At 45.7% G+C, this 21,502-nt stretch overlaps 1 protein-coding gene across 2 annotated transcripts in view; it reads left to right on the plus strand.

The window, feature by feature from the left end:
- The window catches only part of SLC5A11 (solute carrier family 5 member 11), a 52,336-nt gene extending 30,834 nt beyond the window's left edge, over window positions 1-21,502 (plus strand). Inside the window, exons 8-16 of one of the 2 annotated variants that reach the window (XM_060033082.1) lie at window positions 2,267-2,347; window positions 5,693-5,898; window positions 10,048-10,183; window positions 16,271-16,378; window positions 16,719-16,869; window positions 18,392-18,560; window positions 18,957-19,172; window positions 19,853-20,021; window positions 21,210-21,502. In XM_060033082.1, the coding sequence (XP_059889065.1) occupies window positions 2,267-2,347; window positions 5,693-5,898; window positions 10,048-10,183; window positions 16,271-16,378; window positions 16,719-16,869; window positions 18,392-18,560; window positions 18,957-19,172; window positions 19,853-20,021; window positions 21,210-21,415 (1,442 nt within the window). In that variant the 3' untranslated portion in view covers window positions 21,416-21,502. The remainder of the gene's footprint in view (window positions 1-2,266; window positions 2,348-5,692; window positions 5,899-10,047; window positions 10,184-16,270; window positions 16,379-16,718; window positions 16,870-18,391; window positions 18,561-18,956; window positions 19,173-19,852; window positions 20,022-21,209) is intronic. The other variant, XM_060033083.1, reaches the window with a different exon arrangement.

Consider the following 21,502-nt stretch of genomic DNA (forward strand, 5'->3'; position numbering starts at 1 on the left):
TGTATCTGCTTTTGAATATTCACCTTCTCATCTTCTGTTCCAGTTTCATCCTTCTCTGCCTCCTCTTGGTGTAATTCATTCCACAAATTATCTGTATCTATCTATGTATCACCCACTATATGCCAGGCATCATGCTAGGAAATGGGGCATAGCAGGCAACAAGATAGACAAAATCTTTTTTTTTTTTGGCCGTGCAGCTTGTGGGATCTTAGTTCCCCCACCAGGGATTGAACCCGGGCCCATGGCACTGAAAGCCCCCAGTCCTAACCGCTGGACCACCAGGGAATTCCCATGACAGAAAAAATCTTTACTCCAAAGGAACTTACATTCTAGTGGGGAAGGGGAGACAGACAATGAACAAGGAAGCCAATGAGTGATGTCAGAGTATACTGTTATAACAAGATGGGGAATAATGGTGGGAGGATTCTTTTCCATGCAACGTACAGGCAAGGCCTCTCTAAGGTGATATGTGGACCAGATTTAAATGAGATAGAGGGAAAACTCTGACATGAGAACCCGTGTTGTTTGTTTGAGGAGTAGCAAGGGGGTCAGGGTGGCTTCAGCTGAGCGAGCACATGTGTTGAGGCTGAGTCCTGTCTAGCTGTGGAGGAGGCCACTCATGCAAGCTGGAGTGACAGTGGTGACGCCGGCATCGGCTGTGCTGCAGCCCTGATGGGAGGAGAAAGGAGTGGAGGAAAGGGCAGGCACCGGAGCCTCGAAGGAAATCAGATGAGCCTGGATTTAGTCCCAAATGCCGTGGAACACTACTGGAGGCTCTAGGCAGAAGAGTGACCAGTTCTCAGAAATGCAAAAGCCCGCTGATGCAGAAAGATCTGGGCTGAGTTTTCAGCGCTAACAGAAGCCACGTGTCTGGGGCACAGGGAAAGGAAAGGTTTAGTCGCAATTGCCAATCTATCTCTCCGTTTCCTTGTTTGGGGGTGTCTCCCCCATTAGACTAGAAGCTCCGAGGAGACAGGCAGCATGCTGTTTTGTTTGCCTCTGTATCCCTACCATGTAGAACTAGGTTGGGCGCTCACCAGATGTTTGGTGAGTGATTGAATAAAACACTAGATGCAGTGCCTGGTAAGTGATAAATGCCCAATAAACATTAGTATAGAGACGTGGGTGGGTTTCAGTGGTACCTATCTTCAGGATCTCACCACACTCAGGCTAATTGCCTGAGTGGGGCCAGCAGAGAACTGGGGCCAGATGCTAAGCCAGTTCTCTCTCCATTTGTGAGATGACCCTATTCCTGGGGCAAAGAAGGAGGAATCACAGAACAACACCCACATGAACGTCTGTTTGGTTTTTTTAGTGTACTGTGACTTTACCCATGAGTAAATATGTTCATGTCAGATAAGTGTCCCTTCTCTGTAGGGAAAGAGGAAGGAGAAGAGGATAGGGAAGAGACTGGAAAGATTGTTTTGTCCAGATGCTGATGGATTTGCTACCATGATTGTCACTACAAAGATTTTTCTAGGTGGCAAGACCAATAAGAATCCACTGAGGCCAACCCCTGTGACCCTCTTTGGGAAGCCTATTAGACGCTGAATACCTAGTACTCACATCCTCTTTCCAATGTTTAAATAAAGGTCTTCAGAGCTTGGGGACCATGGCCCAAGCATCACTTCCCATGTCAGTTAGAAATTACTGTGTCACTAACCACCTACCGCCCATTAGGGAGTTAATGGTTTATTTCCGCCCACAATTTATTCCATGCGTTGCCTGGGTGGTTCTTCTGCTGGTCTCACCTGGCTCGGCTGAATTATACTAGTTAGATGGTACCTGGAACAGCTGGATGGAACAACATGGTCTCACTCAGGTGGCTGCTGGTTAGCTTGGCTGTCAGCTGGGCTTTCCTTCCAGGTGGTCCTCATGCTCCATGAGGCTAGACTGGGCTTCTTAAAGAAGCATAGTGTTCTCGGGGCAACACAAGAACAAGAGCAGGAACTGCAGGCCTCTTGAGGACCAGACTTGGAGCTGCACAAAATCACTTCCACCGTATCTATTGGTTAAAGCAAGTCATTCGGCCAAACCATATTTAAGAAGAAGAGAAATCTTCACCTCAATGTGAAAGGAGCAGCAAGGCCACATTACTAAATGGGCAGGCACCTGGGAAGGAGATACTGTGGCCATCTTTGCAAACAATCAACACTAGGAACTCTCCCCCGTCAGGTCTTGAAATTCCAAGTTCCCTCTGGCACCCAGAGTACCTCCTCTCCCCCAGAGTACCTGACCCTCACCTCAGTGCTCATCTTCCCACTAGGTGGCCTGGCTGCTGTGATCTACACGGATGCTCTACAGACCCTGATCATGCTTATAGGAGCGCTCACCCTGATGGGCTACAGTAAGTGGGGTCCCAGGGTCATTTGGGTGGATGACAGCACCTCTCTCAAGCATGGACATCTGCTTTCATCACTGTTTCAAAACCAGCTGGGGATTCCTGCTTGAGGCATGGTCATTTTAGCTGGAAGAGAGCTGTGCGTATCATGGAAACTTACTGTTTTTTAAGGAAAAGTTAATAGATCCTCCTATGTTGACGTGGATAAATAATTAAATAAACAAATAAAAGGGGGCAAAAGGAAAACTCTTCCTTACAGGAGAATTCCAATTAATAAATGAAGACAGACTGAGGGAAATAGAATATCACTATTAGAACACCACAGTCATAATTGCTATAGACAAGATCCAATGATAAATGCTGAAGTCAGCGCATGAAAGTTTATGAAGAAATAAGATATTTGCTTGGTCTCAAAGTATCACGTCCAAAATATTTATTAATTACAAAGGCCAATATAGCCACTTTACAGTGGAGAAACATGGCACGTGCCACTGTAACTAAGTGATCAAGGCATATTAACTGATATTACAGTAATCAGACGTACCAGTATGTAGCTCCTGATATGGTACATTGAGAAGGACACAGCATCACCTCTGTGCCATTCTTGCCAAAATATATAACCTCAACTTCATCGTAAATAAACATCAGGCAAACCCAAATTGAGGACATTTTACACACTACAATGACCAGTATTCTTCAAAAGTATCAAGGACATGAAAAATAAGGAAAGACTGTGGAACTACAGAGAAAGGAGGAAACATAAATAAACACAGTGTGGGATCCTGGATTGGATCCCAGAAGAGAAAAAGAACATTAATGGTGCAAATTCAACAGCCCATACTGTAGTTAATAGTAAGGCACCAATGTTAATTTCTTAGTTTCTGTAACTGTACTTGGCTTATGTAAGACAGTGACACTAGGAGAAGGTGTATGGGAACTCTCTGTACTACTTATACAACTCTTCTGTATGTCTATAATTATCTCAAAATTAAAAGTTCATAAATGAATACCTATTAAAACACTTGTGATCCAGATGTTTTATCATTTAATGCTCATAACAACCCAATGATACCAGTATTATTTTTACCCCTTTTGTTGGATGAGAAAATTAAGGCACCAACTGTTAGCGCAAGGTCACAAAGTTAGAATTCAAAGCCAGGATTCAAACCCAGTCAGACTGACTTAAGATCTCATACCCTTCCTTCCCCATCAAACTCCCTGGTGATAACAGTGGGGAGATAATGTGGTAGTAACTTTTGTGGGAAGAGTCTAAGAGCAGGAGTCAAAGAGTATAGGCAGGAATTTTTACCTTAACATTGTGCCTTCCTGCCTGCCGATGCAGGTTACGCGGGTTCGTGCCCCGGTCCGGGAAGATCCCACATGCCGTGGAGCGGCTGGGCCCGTGAGCCATGGCTGTTGAGCCTGCGCGTCCGGAGCCTGTGCTCCGCAACGGGAGAGGCCACAGCAGTGAGAGGCCCACATACCGCAAAAAAAACCCCAAAAAACAAACAAACAAACAAAAAAAACAAGAGAAACTGAAAAACTGACCTAAAATGGAGTTTATTAAAGTGACTGAAATCAAGATCCCCCACTTTCCTTTATACCAAAAGGATTCCAAATTTCATTTGGTACCCTGATGTCTCCTACATGGGTGCTACTCAGACTGTGGTCCAGGGACCAGTAGCATCAGTGTCAACTGGGAGCCCATTAGAAGGGCAGAATCCCAGGCACCACTGCAGACTTGCTGAATCAGGATATGCTTTTTAATGGTTCCCAGGTGATTCGTGTGTACATTAAAGTTTACGATGCTCTGCCTACTTTATTTTCACCCATCCTGGGGTGATTCTTGTCTCAGCCTTTCTACCTGCTATTATCTATATGTATGTGCTTTACACACTCAGATGGGCAGGTCCAATTATTATTATTATTTTTTTTTTGCGGTACGCGGGCCTCTCACAGCTGTGGCCTCTCCCGTTGCGGAGCGCAGGCTCCGGACGCGCAGGCTCCGGACGCGCAGGCTCAGCGGCCATGGCTCACGGGCCCAGCCGCTCCGCGGCATGTGGGATCTTCCCGGACGGGGGAACGAACCTGCGTCCCCTGCATCGGCAGGCGGACTCTCAACCACTGCGCCACCAGGGAAGCCCAGGTCCAATTATTAATAAAACCTCCTTCCCTCCCACTACCACAAAATAATTTTTCAGGGAAAAAAAAGCAAGACAAAAATTTATCATCACAATATTTTTCCCCCAGTAGCCACTGTTCACCACAACCTTCAGCAAAGATAAGCCAGGCTGCAGATTACATATCATTCCTAACTCAAGTGGTAACACCAACCCCTTCTCTTCCATATCAAAAAACAAAGAAACAAACAAAAAACCAAAAATAAAACACAAGAAAAAAACAAAACAACAACAAAAAGACAAACACAACCTTCCAGAACGTAATCCGGTGAGAGCAATGTTCTTTGGGGATAACCTTGAATCTGTTCAATTAATGAAGAGAAGCAAATTATCTGCAGATTGCAGTGCTTTATTGTTTTTTAAGGACAACACACGTTTGTGTCAGGTGCTGTGCATTTTATGTGTATTATCTCACTGTCTTTCTCCAGCCCTATGAGGTTGGTGCTACATTATCCCCACCTGCAGATGAGGAAACCGAATCCAGACAGGGAAGTGACTTGCTCAAGGCCATAGGTTACTTGGACCACTCTTGTGATACCATGAATTGAGAGTAGCTGAGAAGAAGTTCAGAGGTGAAAGAATGTTTCCTTAAGGCAGGCTTTCTTAACCTGGACAGAATTCACGGGTTTTGTGAATCTTGGATGGGAAAGAAATTCATCTCTATTTTCATATTAGCATCTTTCAATGATTCGTGTAGGCAACAAACCACAGGAAGATTTGCAGTATCTGTCTTTGATACCAAAATACACCCCCCGAGGTTTTTATCCAAATGTTTTTACAGTTGCTTCTGATGTATTGAAACACTGTGTCCATGGTTATTTTAAAACTAAATTGTTATTTGACCCACTGTGGGGTCTTTCTACCTAATGGAGCACATAAATAAATTACTACGTCAGAGTTTTTATGGCTTGATGGGTGCCTTCAACATATTTGGTTTTCTTTACAATCTATGTATTGTGTATTGTATATTTAGGAATATTATTCTGAGAAGCAATCCATAGTCACTACCAAAGGCATGAAAAAAAAAAAAAGGTGAAGAACCTTTAAGTCAACTAACATTCCTTGGTATCTCTGTTCTAAGTAGGATTTCACCAATCTCCAGCCATCCCCTCATGAGTTGCTGTGGATCAGTCTGAGTTCCTGGCAAATTTGGGTTTCCTCTGAATACTAGGTTTCGCTGCAGTCGGCGGGTTGGAAGGCCTGGAAGAGAAATACTTCTTGGCTGTGGCCAGCAACCGGAGTGGGAACAGCAGCTGCGGGCTGCCCCGGGAAGATGCCTTCCATATTTTCCGAGACCCACTGACATCTGATCTCCCGTGGCCTGGGATCCTATTTGGAATGTCCATCCCGTCCCTCTGGTACTGGTGCACCGATCAGGTACAGGGCAGCAGGCTGAGAAAGCTACTCTCGGGGACACTTCCTTCCTTGGAGTATCTGGAGGCTGAGTTTTTTTCTCCCGCTATCTGTTCTCTTATTTACGTTTCTCCCCAAACATCCTTGAGAACTTCTTTCTGTCTACTGCTCTACGTGTTATCTTCTTATTCTTACTCATGTCGCAGAAAATCCAAAGCTACTGATATTTGCAAAGGGGAAAGCTTGATACATCCTGCTGGATGTCTGGAAGGATCCAGTAAGCAAGAGAGATGAAACATTTTAAAGAGATGTTAAAACTGGTATTGGTATTATTTGCTCCACAAATACTCACTAGGTGTGCTCTATGTGCCAGCCACTTGGAAATCACAAGTAAACAAATCAAACAGGCTCTCGGAGCTCACCTTCTTCTGGTGGAGGTAGACAGGAAATAAATAAATTACGGGGAACGTTAAAAGGTGATAACTGTCATTAAAAAAAAAAACAAACAAGCAGAGGCGGGGGTGGTGGAAATGGAGGGTGTGGGAGTATCATCTAAAATAGAGTGATTAGGGGAGTCATGGTTGAGAAGTGACCTCTGAGCTAAGGAGAGTGAGTGGGCTCTGGTGATTGTTGGGGAGGAGAGTTTTAGGCAGAGGGACCCGCCAAAGCAAAGCCCTTAAAGCAAATATATAACTGGTGTGAAGAAAGAAATGAGAAAAGCAAAAGGCACTGTGGTGTGTATAATAAGCCCTTTTGTGTTAAAAGGTGTGTGGGGGGGATAGAATCCATATTTGCATTTGCTTGTATGTGCTGAAGGAAACTCCGGATGGATGTATATAAAACTAAGAGCAGTTACCTGTGGGCAGGGAGGTAGGCAGATGTGCCAGGATGGATGGAAGCCATTTCACTGCACACCTGTTTATACTTTCTCAGGTTTCAAACCCTGTGAATATATCATCTGATGAAATGGCTTTTTCCATTACATTAATGATCAGAGATCTGTGTGCCATTTTGGAAGCCCTATTTCATATTCAGGGCTGATGAGACTTTAAATAAAATAATGATCATGGAGTCGGACCACTGAATTGTTGGAGGGGACACTGCAGAGAGTGAATCCAGGTCACCCCAAGGGTCAGAACTCCTGAGTGAAGAGCTAGAAACCAAGAGCTAGAGATGGGTGCAATAGTGCCCCTTTAAGAGAGAGCACCCCTCCTCTTCCTTAGCAAATCTCAGGCTGGAGAGACCCTGGGAGACAGCTCAGACTGAGGCTAACAGCCTGGGCTTTAACCTTAACAGACCTGGAATCAAGTTCAGGTGGCATAACCTTGGGACACCGTCTAAGATCTCTGAGCCTCTGTTTCCTCATTAGCAGGGTTACTAATAATTGTGAAAAAAGGGGAGCATTAGGTATTTGCTCATAGTCTTTTTTGTTGCAGGCGCATTTAATAAACTGTTTAAAACATTTACATTTTTGCTTTTTTTTTTTTTTTTTTTTTTTGCGGTACATGGGCCTCTCACTGTTGTGGCCTCTCCCGTTGCGGAGCACAGGCTCCGGATGTGCAGGCTCAGCAGTCCATGGCTCACGGGCCCAGCCACCCCGCGGCATGTGGGATCCTCCCGGACCGGGGCACGAACCCGCGTCCCCTGCATTGGCAGGCAGACTCTCAACCGCTGCGCCACCAGGGAAGCCCTTTGCTATGGTTTTATGCTACTGCTCTTGACATGGCTCAACAGCTTATATTTATTAATCCATACAAATATTTCCTTGAGATGCCTCACACCCTTACTAGCTGGGATTCCAGTGTGCAGCCCTTGAAGCCCACCTCCAACCCACCTCGCATTGTTCAAGAGCCTGGGGACTTAATTAATCCGGGATGACTTGACCTTCTTCCAAAGGGCAGGCAGGGCCAGAGGGGCCAGAAACCCAAGCCCTCCTTGGACCCCATGACTTCTGGTTTTGCGGCTGCTGAGCTGAATTCTGTTGAGTCCAAAGACTGTGTTAGTCCCTTGGGCTGGTGCTGCCCTACGTAGCTCATTTCAGAGCAGGAGAAAGACAAAGCAGCATTCACTGTTCACTGATTGGGGGCGTGTTCCTAATCTTCCTGGGCAGAGACGGAAGAGGTAAATCACAATCGATAATCGTAACGACACAAACATTGATTGATGCTGGACCATCTACCAGTAACTGATATAAGCATTTCCTATATGTTAACTCATTGATTTTCATAACATTCCTATGAGTCATGCTCCATTACTTGGGTCCGGGGGTTGCCGTACAGGGCGACACCCTCTTCCCAGGGCTTGTGGGGTTTTGAGCAGCACAAGTCTCTTAAAACTTAACTCAGCTGGAGGCTCCGCTTCATGGGAATAAAAGCCAGCATTTTTCTCAGTCACAGCTTTGGATCTCCTGTCGAAAGGGCTTGGTTTTCCAAAGCTCTAAATTCTTTCCTCTCTGCTTCCAGATGGACCGACAAGGACTGAAGCTTGCATGCCTCTTTTTGGCACCTTTATGAAGCAGTAAAAAGTATTCTAGGGTTGCTGTACCGTTCCATGTAACTATCACATTGTTAAGTGTTCTAGAAAGCCCAGTAGGTGTGTGTTTGGAGTCCTGAGAAATGACAGGGAACAAACAGCTGACTTCCCAGCTCTGGATAGAGGGATCCTCACTGCTCCTTCACCTTTCCTCATAGAAGCTGATGCCACGTTTAGAGTCTTTCACTGACAACATCCAAACCAATAATAATAATCTGTGCAGGTGAGGGTACACTTGGTTGCAAGTCACAGAAAAAAAAAATCAAATTTAAACCAGCTTAGGAAAAGGGTAGGGGATTTATTAGCTCATGGAATACGAACGGCAGGAAGCTGAACTAGCCTTCAGAAAGTGCTGGAACTTTTTCTGGTTTCTTTCTCCATTGTCTTTCTCTCTTACCTGCTGACTTCATGGTCTCTCACTGCAGACCAACTGCAAAGAGACTGACAACTCTCCAAGTCCCAAATCCAAATACCCTGTGTAAGGGCTCTGATTGGTCAGGGGTGGGTCAGGTGCCTCCCCCTGGATCAGGCAGATTCCGTACCCACGATGACAGGGTAGCCTTGTGGAGAGGGAATGGGTTTCAAAAGAAGCAGCAGGACGCTCTAGGAAGCCTATGCCATTGATGAACATTGTTTTAAAAAATGGGAACAATTCCCACTTTGTCCTGCTCACCACAGCACCATAATGGTAATGGCATTTCACTCCTCTTGTCCACAGTTCACTGAACCAACTCATAAAAGCTCTAGTAACTCACCAAGGCCTCTGCAACTTCTCCAGATGCTTCAAGATCCAAAGCCTAAGGAAACAGTAGAGAAAGTTCTGAGTTCATGTAGATTCAATCTGAAGCCTGGAGCAGGATTTTGGGGGACCAGTCTTCTACTCAGAAGACACTCTAGAACATGTCATTCCCTTTGAGTGGATAAATCGTTTAAGTTACTCGATATTGGTATATATTGCAAAATCATCACCAGAATAAATCTAGTTAATATTCATCACCATACAGTTATTGATACAATTTTTTTTCTTGTGATGAGACTTTTTTTGTGTGTGATGAGAACTTTTAAGATCTATTCTCTTAGCAACTTAAAAATATGCAATCCAGTATTATTAACTATAGTCACCATGCTGTACACTACATCCCTAGGACTTATTTATTTTATAACTGAAATTTATACTTTTTGATCCCCTTCATCCATTTTGCCCACCCGCCACCCTTTGTCTCTGGCAACCACCAATCTGTTCTAAGTGGATAAATCTTAACAAGACCTACCTTATGCCACCCAACAGAGAAGGGGGTTAGGATAAGACCTAGGCACACCGTATGCAGTAACTACAAGTCCAGACATGCCAATCCTGTTGGTAGCAATATCTCAGATCCTCTCTTTCTCTTAACTCATCACTCCTAGCAAAGTATTTGCATTCCTCTTCTATCCTCCTTCCCGTTCTTGATTTCTCTGCCTTGGTATAGCTACCCCAACTGGACCACTGGATCACAGGGATTGAGAATAGGAGAGATGTTTCCTTAGAGAAGGCAGGCAAACCGAGCTCCTGGGTCTACTATGCCTACAAAGAAGCCATGCGCACCTAGTTGGCCTTAAGAGAAATCTATCTCAACTTCCAACCACACCACTGTTTTCCAGGTGATTGTTCAGCGGACTCTGGCTGCCAAGAACCTGTCCCACGCCAAAGGAGGCTCTCTGATGGCCGCATACCTGAAGGTCCTGCCCCTTTTCATCATGGTGTTCCCTGGTATGGTCAGCCGTGTCCTCTTTCCAGGTAAGAAGACAGTTGGGAGGAGAGGTTGTCTGTGAGTCTCAGACCCTGTGAAGTGTTCTGAACATCTTACTGACTGCGCCTCAAGAATGCAGCTGGAGTCCCTTCCTGGTGATTCAACTGAGGTGTCTCCATCCCGGCAACTACTGACTCAGTGCTGTTTCCCAACATTGGTTCAATGAGGACGTCCTATTAATGTCTCAGGCCAAATCAAACGGAGACCTATCTGGGGCCTCGCCTCAACTATATATTTTCTGAAACCACAAACTAGGCTAAAATCTCATGGTTCCAGATGTCAGCTCCCTGAAACCTCATGAGAGGGCTCCCCTCACACTGCAACGTTTGAACCCAGTGGTTTGGCAACTTCGGCCCAATAGAACCCTTTGGGGGTTCCTTTTCTTAACAAAATCAGGGATATCAAAACCTCTAGAGTATCTGTCTTAGCTTTTTTCTTTTTTTTTAAACTTGGTAGAGGGATGAGGTTGGCAGCATGGGGATTAAACAGGACTAGGGGTGGGGGATGTTATTGGGAGTTGCTGTGATGTCAGGAGCTGGTGATCTGTGTGGAAGAACGCTCCTTTCTGCCTCATTAAGTTTAACCCTGTATTGACCCAAGCTGTTATTAACTCAAACGGGCAGAAATCTCCCTCCCCTATGCCTTATCTTACATGACGTTGCAGAGGTAAAGGAAGGGTTAGGATGAAATGGTTAGTCCAGAAGTTTTTTGTTTTTGTTTAAATTAATTAATTAATTTATTTATTTTTGGCTGTGTTGGGTCTTCGTTCCTGTGCGAGGGCTTTCTCTAGTTGCTGCAAGTGGGGGCCACTCTTCATCGCGGTGCGCAGGCCTCTCACTATCGCGGCCTCTACTTGTTGCGGAGCACAGGCTCCAGACGCGCAGGCTCAGTAGTTGTGGCTCACGGGCCTAGTTGCTCCGCAGCATGTGGGATCCTCCCAGACCAGGGCTCGAACCCGTGTCCCCTGCATTAGCAGTCAGACTCTCAACCACTGCGCCACCAGGGAAGCCCCAGTCCAGAAGTTTTGTCAAAATAATTTAGAACTATGGATTAGGTGGAAGGACTTGGGGAAGAGAAAGGATGGGGAGCCGTCCGTGGTGCCAGATGCTGGGATTGCGCTTCTCCAGCCCTGATGGATGACGAACCCAGAGCCATCGGTCCTCTTTCCAGGGAAGCAGCACAAGGCTTGAAAAATCCCAGATGAGGATAAGAACTGGGATCTTGGTTTTATGGCGACTTGATGGAAAATATACAGCTAAGGGGAAGGCGACATATGAACAAAGAAAGTGGCTTAAAGCAACCAACATTCATTGTGCTAAGGGCCAGTCCCCGTGTGAGGAGCTTTGCAGTAGAGTGGGGCGGTTATGAATATGAACACTGATCTGAAATGCCTTGCCTGAACCTTGGCTCTGACACTTCCTGGCTCCTGTGACCTTGAATAAGTCACTTAATTTCTGTTAAGTGCGTCTGTTTCCTCACTTGTAAAATGGGGATAATATTTCCTAAGGCTTAAAACAATCCCTGGCACGTGGTAAACACTATAGAAGTGTTCACTTTTATTATTCTATACATGTTTTATCTCATTGATTCCTCAAAAGGACCTTATGAGATAGGTACTATTGTTATTTTCATTTATAGATAAAGAAATCAGGGAATTCCCTGGCAGTCCAGTGGTTAGGACTCCACACTGGCACTGCTGAGGGTGTGGGTTCAATCTCTGGTCGGGGAGCTCAGATCCTGCAATCCGCATGGCCAAAAGAAAGGAAGAAATTAAAGCTCAGAGAAATTAATTGATTCACTCATTTATTCTTCTTCCATGGATTCAACAAATATTTTGAAAGCCAATTATCTGCCAGGCCTTTTTCTAGAAGGGCCTGGGGATGCATAAGGGAACAAGACATACAGTATCCCTGCTGTTGGGGGGGATTACGTTTTAGTGGTGAAGGAGACAAAAAATACATAAGTGAGCTATTCATTGATTGTGCTAAGTGCTGTGAGGAAAATGCATAGGGAAACATCACAGGGAATGCTGGGCAGGGGCTCCTATGACAGGGTTTCCAGGGAAGGCCTCTGTGAAGAGGCAACAGGTTATTCATGTGGATGGTTTGAAAATATAAGTTAGAGCGGAGCCAACCAGATGAATGATGGATTGGATGAAGCTGTTAAGGAAAAAAGAGGACTCTAGATCACTCCTAGGTTAGGGGACTTGCTGGAAGTTACTTGGCTAGGGCTGGGTAAGCCAAGATTTAAATCCAGGGGCATTTGCCTCCAAAACCTGACTCTTAATCATGTTACTGTCTCTCTCAGGAAATCACATCAATACTTAGGACCAGTATCAGGATGATCAATAACAAGACCCTGACCCTCACTCTTAGCAGTCAGCCAGTCAATAACGGTTGTTAAGTGAAACATAATGCCACATTCCATGCCCCTAGGGAGTTTATAACGTAACAGATGAGTCTGGTACTCGTGAAAAAGTAAGAGAAAATTGATATCAAAACACTCTAGCATTTGGTACTAGCAATAGTGCGAAAGGAATTTAAGAGAGTGAGGTAGGGTGGAGATGGTGAGCTGGGTGCGGTGCATTTGAAGGTCTTGACTGGAGCTTCTCAAAGTGTGGTTCCCAGTCTAGCAGCATCAGGGCTGCCTTGGAACTTGTTAAAAATGCAAACTTTCAGGTCCCGCCCAAGACCTTTTGAATCCGAATCTCTGGGGGTGGTGCCCGGCAGAAGATTGAGAAGCCCTGGTCTAAAGGGCCAGGTGCCAGGCCAAGCCACTGTTCCTACCCATTTCCACCCTTCTCTCTATCTCAGCTCCATCAGCAACCTGCTGAATCTTCAAATGGGTCCAGCACTGCCTAAAATGATGCTCTGATCCTGAGCTCTCTTGAACGTGGAAAATATCCTCTTCCACTTAGTCCATCCAAGGAATAGCGCCCACTTATAAAGGAACTCTAGTGGAAACCAAGAAAGAAACAAAACAACCCTCAAAACAATGAAACACAAGAGTCTAGAAATGTTCCTGTTTACAAAGCCAATCATCTCCACCTGAGCTTTGGAATAAGCTAAGGTTTTGAATCCTATCCACGATACTAGCTTTATGATTTGGGGATGTTATTAGTCTCTATGGGCCTCAGTTTACTTGTCTCTGAAATAGGTATAATGGCAATATCTTCCCCATGGAGTTGTGAAGATTACATGAGAAGGTGTATGTACAGTGTTTATTTGCAGCATCCGAGTCGTAGTGAACTTCCATGAATGTTGGCATTTGGAAGAAGGAGGTTTGGTGCTGTGTTTGGATTGGACTCTGCTAGAGCCATCCTTTATGTCAAGCATCATAGGATCTGACAAGGGAATCCACTCCATATATGAAATGGTTGATTAATTCACCCAAGACAGGTGAGCTGTTATTAGTGAGTGGTGGGTTAACAATCACAAGGCTGTTGGTTTCATTTATAACTTAGCTGAGCCAACTTGTTTCCCTGTGATGAACATTATTCTCTAGCCTGAACGAACAAACACAATCTTCTGCCCTAAACATGCTTTATAAACTTTGTGTCTGTCATGTGTTTCATGGTTGAAGGTTGCATTCCTAGAAGGTTAAACAAAAACTAGGTCATTAAATGAATGATTTCAGGGGGAGTCTTGCTCCTTCTCGGTGTCCCTTGAAGAGAGGAGCTTTTGGACAACAAGAGTCCAAACCCACAAGATTGGAACATAAGCAAGATCTTCGCCCCACTTGGGAGGCTCCATACCATGTTCTGGCCACAGGAATATAACTATTTTCTAATCTTCTCCTAAACTTCCGCAGACAAGTCATAAACAAGCCAAGAGCTTTGACCTCTCAAAAGCATTTTTCTCAACGAGGTTGTTTCTTCTCAATACTTCCTGTCAAATATCATTTTTGGTCTGCGGTCTTAATTTTGTCTAAGACTGAATCAGAGTTTTGGAGGCATCTACTTTTATTCCATAGCAATTGTTACTTGTATTATGAATTGTGGCCACGGCACCCATTTCCTCTCCCATTGGTGGATGTAAGTGGAGGGAAGGGTCCCAGCTTTGACAAGACATAACAGTGAGTGGAGAAACTTTACAAAGACCAGATAGTCCTTGGGCTTCCTAATGGATGAAGGGGCCTGGTGTGATTTCCATTTCTTAGGTATTATGCTATCTTAAAAAAGCAAATGAAGGATAGAGAATTCCCTGGCGGTCCAGTGGTTAAGATTCCACGCTTCCACTGCAGGGGTCCCAGGTTCGATCCCTGCTTGGGGAACTAAGATCCCACAAGCCACATGGCGTGGCCAAAAAAAACAAACCAGAATCAATAATATTAGGGGAGGGATAAATTAGGGATTTGAGGTTAACAGATACACGCTACTATATATAAAATAAACAACAAGGACCTACTATAGAGCACAGGGAACGATATTCTTTTTATATATTCTTTTTATATGTGAATCACTTTGCTGTACACCTGAAACATTGTAAACTTCTATACTATACAACTATACTTCAATAAAAAAATTTTTAATTAAAAAAAACCCCAACAATATTAGATTTTAAAGTTATGATGTACTTTAAATGTTTACATTTATTAAATTAACAGTTTTAACACATATAAAAATATAAAGACTAGACATACCACCTCATCTGGAGATACTGTCAAACATCTCTGTTTGAGGCCACTTGTGAATGTGAGGCCTCAGCTACAGGATCATCATGACGTTGATACTGCATCAGAATGGGGGAGGAGATGGGTGTGGGCAGTGAAGGGCTCCAAGCCCACCCCTAAACTGAGGCTCGAGGTCGTTCCCACTTGCCATAGAAGGTGGGACGGAAGGCAGTGTTACTCATCAAAATGAGGAAGAAGGACAGAAGCCTTTGGACTGAGCAGAGGGAGGGTCTAGGAGTTATTTATGGGAATTATTCCTAGATGCAGCTGGCCAAAGAGACTTGAGGATTTATAAGTGGTCCAGCGGGGGTAAGTGGTGTTGTGTTGGCATTGAGCGGGTGGTGAGGAGTGTGGCTCAGCTCAGATATGAGGAAGACGGAAAGTAACAAGAAAGCTATCATTCAAACACACGTGCCAGACCACTGAAACAACCTACACTCTCTTGGCCTTCCTTCTCTGAAATATTGGATTGGATTGAGAGACCTGTTCTGTCGCCGACATGACCTTGCTGGGTGATTATAACCAGGTCCCTTCCCCTCTGTAAAGATTACACTGATAATGAGATAGCTAGTCTCTCTCCAAGAAAAATGTATCGAGCATCTACTCTGCGCCACACACTCGTATAATTTTTAAATCTCTTCTTCTGTCTTCCAAGCAGGAGGCCTATGCTTCTAAGCTTGGCGTGTGTTCATCATGACAGAGATGAAGAACTAGAGGTGCCAGGAAGTCCGGATGGATTTACACTAGAAAATCAAAATGCTGTTCAGGAGAGAAAAGAATTGATACAGAAATGGAGAGAGAGAAGGAGAGAGAAATTCAGAGCCTGGTTGGGTTCTTATGAGTCTAAAATGAGGAACAGCTGTTGAACTATGTATACTGTTGAGAAGGAGATGGGGAAAAGAGGAACTTTTAAAATATTTGCCATGGGTCAAGTGAGGGCATTGTCCTTTGCTCTTCCGATGAACTTAGGTAAAGATGTAAATTGCTCGTGTCCTTTTGGGGGGCTTAGGGAGCCTGATGTAGGGCACTGTGCTGAGACTGGCCGTGAGGTGTCTCGGCTTTTTTTGGGTTACAATAGTACAGCTGAAAAGTATTCAGCACTTCCTGTGTCCCAGACTCTGTGCTGAGTGTGTAATGTATATCATTTCATTTAATCCTCACTATAATCTAGGAAGTAGAGTTCTGTTACTGTCCCCGTTTTGCAGATACGGCAACTGAGGTCCAGAATGGTTAAGTAACAAGGCCGTGGATTATTAAGTCTAGGCTCCTTTTTATTTCACTGGACTGTACGCTTATTTACAGTAGCCCTGTCTCCTGGTGCTGGCCTGCGCCAGGCCGTGTCTGGGCCGGGCCTGGGCCTCTGAGGGTCCGTCTGCTTAGCTCTGGGCTTGTTTCCTCCATAGACCAAGTGGCCTGTGCAGACCCAGAAATCTGCCAGAAGGTCTGTAGCAACCCCGCCGGCTGCTCTGACATCGCGTATCCCAAACTTGTGCTGGAACTCCTGCCTACAGGTAATGGTCCCTTCACCCCTCAGTTGAGTGCCCCCGGGGCACCCAGAAAGGAGGACATTGGCTTGGGCTCTAATCTGAGGAGGGGGGCAAGATGGGAGGGCTGTGGGAAAGAATGGGCTCTGGGCTGAGGAACTAAGCCCCCAAATAAAGCTCCGGCCCTGGCTACGCAGGGGGCTCTGCCCCACCCACGCCTCTGAGTCCCTCCTGTTGGCTCCCACCCCTGAGTTCCACCTCCTCCGAGTTGAACCTCTCGGGACCAGCCGGCTATGGGCCTGGGAAATGGGGTCAGCGGTGAAGGCAGAAAAAGCCTGAGGCCCAAAGACCTCCCTTCTGCCCCCAGGGCTCCGCGGGCTCATGATGGCTGTGATGGTGGCAGCGCTCATGTCCTCCCTCACCTCCATCTTTAACAGTGCCAGCACCATCTTCACCATGGACCTCTGGAATCATCTCCGGCCTCGGGCATCTGAGAAGGAGCTCATGATTGTGGGCAGGTAAAGTCTTACTGGGCTGGCGCCAGGCAGGGGTGTGAAAAGTCCAGATAACCCAGGGAGGAGAAAGCTGAGCCACCCGGAGGGAAAGTCCAGCCTTCGACTTCTCCAGGCTGTCTCAGCCTCCTCTGATGGCAAAGGTGAAGCACATCAGGGCTCCGTGGATGAGTAAGGCGTTCATTCATTCAAGAGCTATTCAGTGAGCACCTACTACGTGCCAGGTGCCGGGCATAGAGCAGTGAAAAGAAAAGACTCAGTTTTGCCTTGGTGGAGCTAGGAGAAGAAAAGGATAAGTAAACAGGTAGTTATAACCACAGTGAATGTTATGATGGAGGAGCCAGGACACCTAGGGAGTCAGAGGAAAAGTCTTCAACTTGGACTGGGACCTGAGGGGTGAATAGGAGTTAGCCAGGTAAAAGGGAGAAGGGTGTTCTGGGGGTTGGGGGCAAGGTTTCTCTAACAAGTCTTGTGCAAAGTCCTGATATCTAATGGGGGGGATGAAAATGACCAAAGTGAGTGGCATGTACATTTTATGTAAAATATATGCTAATAAGCATCTTGGGACTCTGCCCCTCAAGAAGGTGTACGTAAGGGCTGTCTCTGCCTTGGGTTAGGAGAGGTATGACATCAAAAGCATAATCCATTAAAAAAAAAAAAAAGAAACAAGCCACAGATTGGGAGAAAATATTTGCAAGCCATATATCTGCCAAAGGACTTGTCATCTAGAATAATCTAAAAAGCGAGATTGTAGTCTAGAAAGTTCCTGCAGGATACCACTACACACCCACTAGAGTGGCTGTAATCAAAAAGGCAGACAGGAAGGCAGAGAAGTTGGAACTCTTGTGCATTGCATGTGGGGATGTAAAATGGTTCAACTGTTCAAAAGCAGTTTGGTATTTTCTTAAAAAGCTAAGTATAAACTTACCATGTGACCCAGCAATTGCATCCCTAGAAATAAAACCATCTGGCTGTACAAAGACTTGTATACAAATGTTCATAGCAGCCTTTTTTACAATAGCCAAAAAGTAGAAACAATCCAAATGTCCACTGATGGGTGGAGGATAAACAATGGTGTACAATGGCGTATCCACTCAATGGAATATTTTTCAACAATAAAAAGGAATGAAATATTGGTACATGATATGTGATGAACCTCATGCTAAGACATGCTAAGTGAAAGAAGCCAACTGCAAAAGACCACATATTGTATGATACCATTTACTTGAAACGTCCAGAAAAGGCACACCTGTAGAGACAGAAGTAGATAAGTGCTTATTTAGGGTGGGAACAGGGATAAGTTGTAAATGGGCATGGGGGGAGTTTCCGGAGTGATGGACGTTCTAAAACTTGATTGTGGTGTAGGTGGCACCACTATAAATTTACTAAAAGTTACTGCATTGCACACTTATAATGGGTGAATCTTATGGCATATAAATTCTACCTCCGAAAAGCTATAAAAAAGAGAGAGAAGCGTTCAGGGGAGATAAAACACTAATGGGGGGGGTCTCTCTCCATCCGGCACCAGGGTGTTTGTGTTGCTGCTGGTATTGGTCTCCATCCTCTGGATCCCTGTGGTCCAGGCCAGCCAGGGCGGCCAACTCTTCATCTACATCCAGTCCATCAGCTCCTACCTGCAGCCTCCCGTGGCTGTGGTCTTCATCATGGGATGTTTCTGGAAGCGGACCAACGAAAAGGTAGCCCTGGATCAGCCCTTCAGCCCATCGGATGGGAGAGCAGGGGACTGGAGAGGGACATGAGGATATCAGGTGTCATTAGGGAGGATGAGTTCTGTGCGGGAAGATACAGGGAGGGTGTTAGCTGGCTTTTGAAGAAAAGCAACGAGGGTTCTATTTTGATGCATTTTGTCCTTAAACAGGGAAGCTGAATTAACAGGGAATTATATGTCATTGATTAATTCTATGTAAAAGATAAACAGATAAGTATCGCCAGCCCTTTTCGAATTACTGACCCCTGCTGTGACCGTCGCTAGAAAGCCACGCTCTCCGGGGGCTTGCCGAGGCTTCCGGAGGCCTGTGCCGGACGCCCCACAGCCCTGCCCGTGTCTAAGACGGCCTTGCTCTGATTCACAGGGCGCCTTCTTCGGTCTCATCTTGGGCCTTCTCCTAGGCTTGGTTCGTCTGGTCCTGGACTTCATTTACGTGCAGCCTCGGTGTGACCAGCCAGATGAGCGGCCAGCTGTGGTAAAGGATGTCCACTACCTCTACTTCTCCATGATTCTGTCCTCCGTCACCCTGATCACTGTGTCCGTCGTAAGCTGGTTCACAGAGCCGCCCTCCAAGGAGATGGTACTTTTGGGTTTGACACTGTATCCGTTGAGACCCTTCACTGCTAGTGACAGAAAACCCAATTGACTTCAGTGAAGAGGACTGATTGTTCAAAAAGCTGAAAAGTCCAGGGCTGGGTCTTGGGAAGAACTTGATTTCAGGATATTGAAAAGACCATCAGAATTCATCTCTCACCTCTCCTTCTGTTCTCAGGCCCCTTGTGGGCCCAGCAGCTTTTAGGGATACATCCTCTCTTATTCTCATTAAGCAAAAGCATAAGCGTTTTTGTCCCAGCATTTCCAGTGAAGTTCCTGATGCCCGTTGATGGAGTCAGCTCAAGACACATGATCACCCATGAACCAACTTGCTCCCCGTGGCCAGAGACATGGATGAGCTCCATGCTGATCACAGGGTTCCCCCCACACCCACGGGCTAGGGTTAAGCTCTGGGGACTAGAATGAGGAAGGGTGAGATCCCCACTGGAGAATTAGGGCTGTTCAAGAAAGATGGGGGACTGAGTGGGGGAAATGCCCATTGATTCTGAAGAGCGCTGGGAGCTGAAGCTTTCTGGAGGGTGGAGTGAGAGGGCAAGACTGGGAGAGACTCGGGTGTGAAGGCTGAGCTTGGGGTTGGAAGGCGGTGGGAGAAAGGGATGAAAGTCACCGCTCCACCCCATCTCACAGTTCATCTCTGCTCCATAGGTCAGTCGCTTGACCTGGTTTACTCGCCATGACCCCATGGTTCAGAAGGAACAGGTGTCGCCAGCAACTCCCCCGCCTCTTACCCTCTCTCAGAACAGGACACCAGAGGCCAGCAGAACCAACGTTCAGTTCGAGATTGTCCAAGAAAACATGCCCCAAAACCACAGCTGTGAGTTGCTTTGCTCTTCAGTTACAGTAGGAACCTCTAGAAGCATCATATAATTAAGGGGAAATTTTTCTACCAAATCACAAGCCAGAAAATGGGCACACTTGGAATTTTAGCATCGCCTGACTCCCAGGGTCTGGTCCTCCCTCACTCTCTGGCCACTGGAAGGGTTAGTAACTTTCAACAGATGCCTCAGGTGGAAAATTAGAGCCAGTGTTTGTTGAGTGCCTACTAAAACATGGTTCATTTGATCCTCCCAAAACCCCATGTGGTAGGCTGGGGTACTGCTGGCATTCTCTAAATGACTGGTTTTAAAACTGGCAGCTTGCAGGCATATTTTCCTTTAGCTCACCTACTCTTTTAATAAAATGTGAGTTAACATTTAAAAATTGTGAGATTTCACATAAAATTCCAGATTTCCATCTTCTCTGGAAAAACTGGAACATCTGGCAACATGGAGCCCATATGTCTGCATGGCAAAAGTTGTCTGGAGCTGCAAAGCAGCTGTTCCTTAGACCTGGAATATACAGTTAGCCAGGGTCCCCACCAGTCCCTACTGTCTCCATGACCCAAGGCTGTGGTTGTCATTAATCATCATACACGGCTTTAAAAAAAATAATAATTGTGGATATGAACCCATGTCATCCTCCCATGGGAAACTCAGGGATAGATCCAGAAGGCCACGTGTTTCAAGAAAGATGAGAGAATCTTTCTTGGTAGAGGTGACGTGTTTAATAAGAAAATCAGCTCCCCTGACTCCCACACGTCACCCGCCTGGCTCCACCCGCAGCTGATTTTGCAGACCCAGCTCTGAATGGGGAAAGAGAGTTCCCTGCAAGAGTGCACACCTCTCTTCAGCCTCCTGGCAGGCGATGCAATACAGGGAGGAAGTCAGATAGAAAAGGTCCTAAACCCACCTCTGCCTCTGCTAACCAGCTGTGTGCTTTGCTCAAGTTAGGCTGAGTCTCTATCTTTTCATCTGAAATTCTGCACCTGAAGATGGTGAAAAGTCTCAAAATACCAATCTGCTAGAACTAAAGAGTCTTCCAGAATCAAAGTCTTAATGAATACCTTCCAGAAAAGGAACATAAAGTATTTATCACAGTGTGTGGGACACACCCGGTCTCTCTTCTCTCTTGCCTGGGAGACACAGCCCATCCTTATGACCCTTATTTGCTGGGTTCTTTTTAGGTGACATGACCAAAAAGCAGTCCAAAGTGGTGAAAGCCATCTTGTGGCTCTGTGGGGTGGAGAACAAGGGCAAGGAGGAGATGCCGAGCAGAACAGACCCTGTCATAGTTTCCCTGGATGAAAACCCCTTGGTGAAAACCCTTCTGGACATCAACCTCATCATCTGCGTCAGCTGTGCCGTCTTTCTCTGGGGCTACTTTGCTTAACATGGGGGTGAACCCAGGGGTCCAAGCTCTCAGTTTGCTATCAATGCCCCAATTTTTTAATGAAGGAAAAAAATAATAAAGCCTTGT

This window comes from Delphinus delphis, chromosome 15, assembly GCF_949987515.2.
Source record: "Delphinus delphis chromosome 15, mDelDel1.2, whole genome shotgun sequence".
Classification (NCBI taxonomy): Eukaryota; Metazoa; Chordata; class Mammalia; order Artiodactyla; family Delphinidae; genus Delphinus; species Delphinus delphis.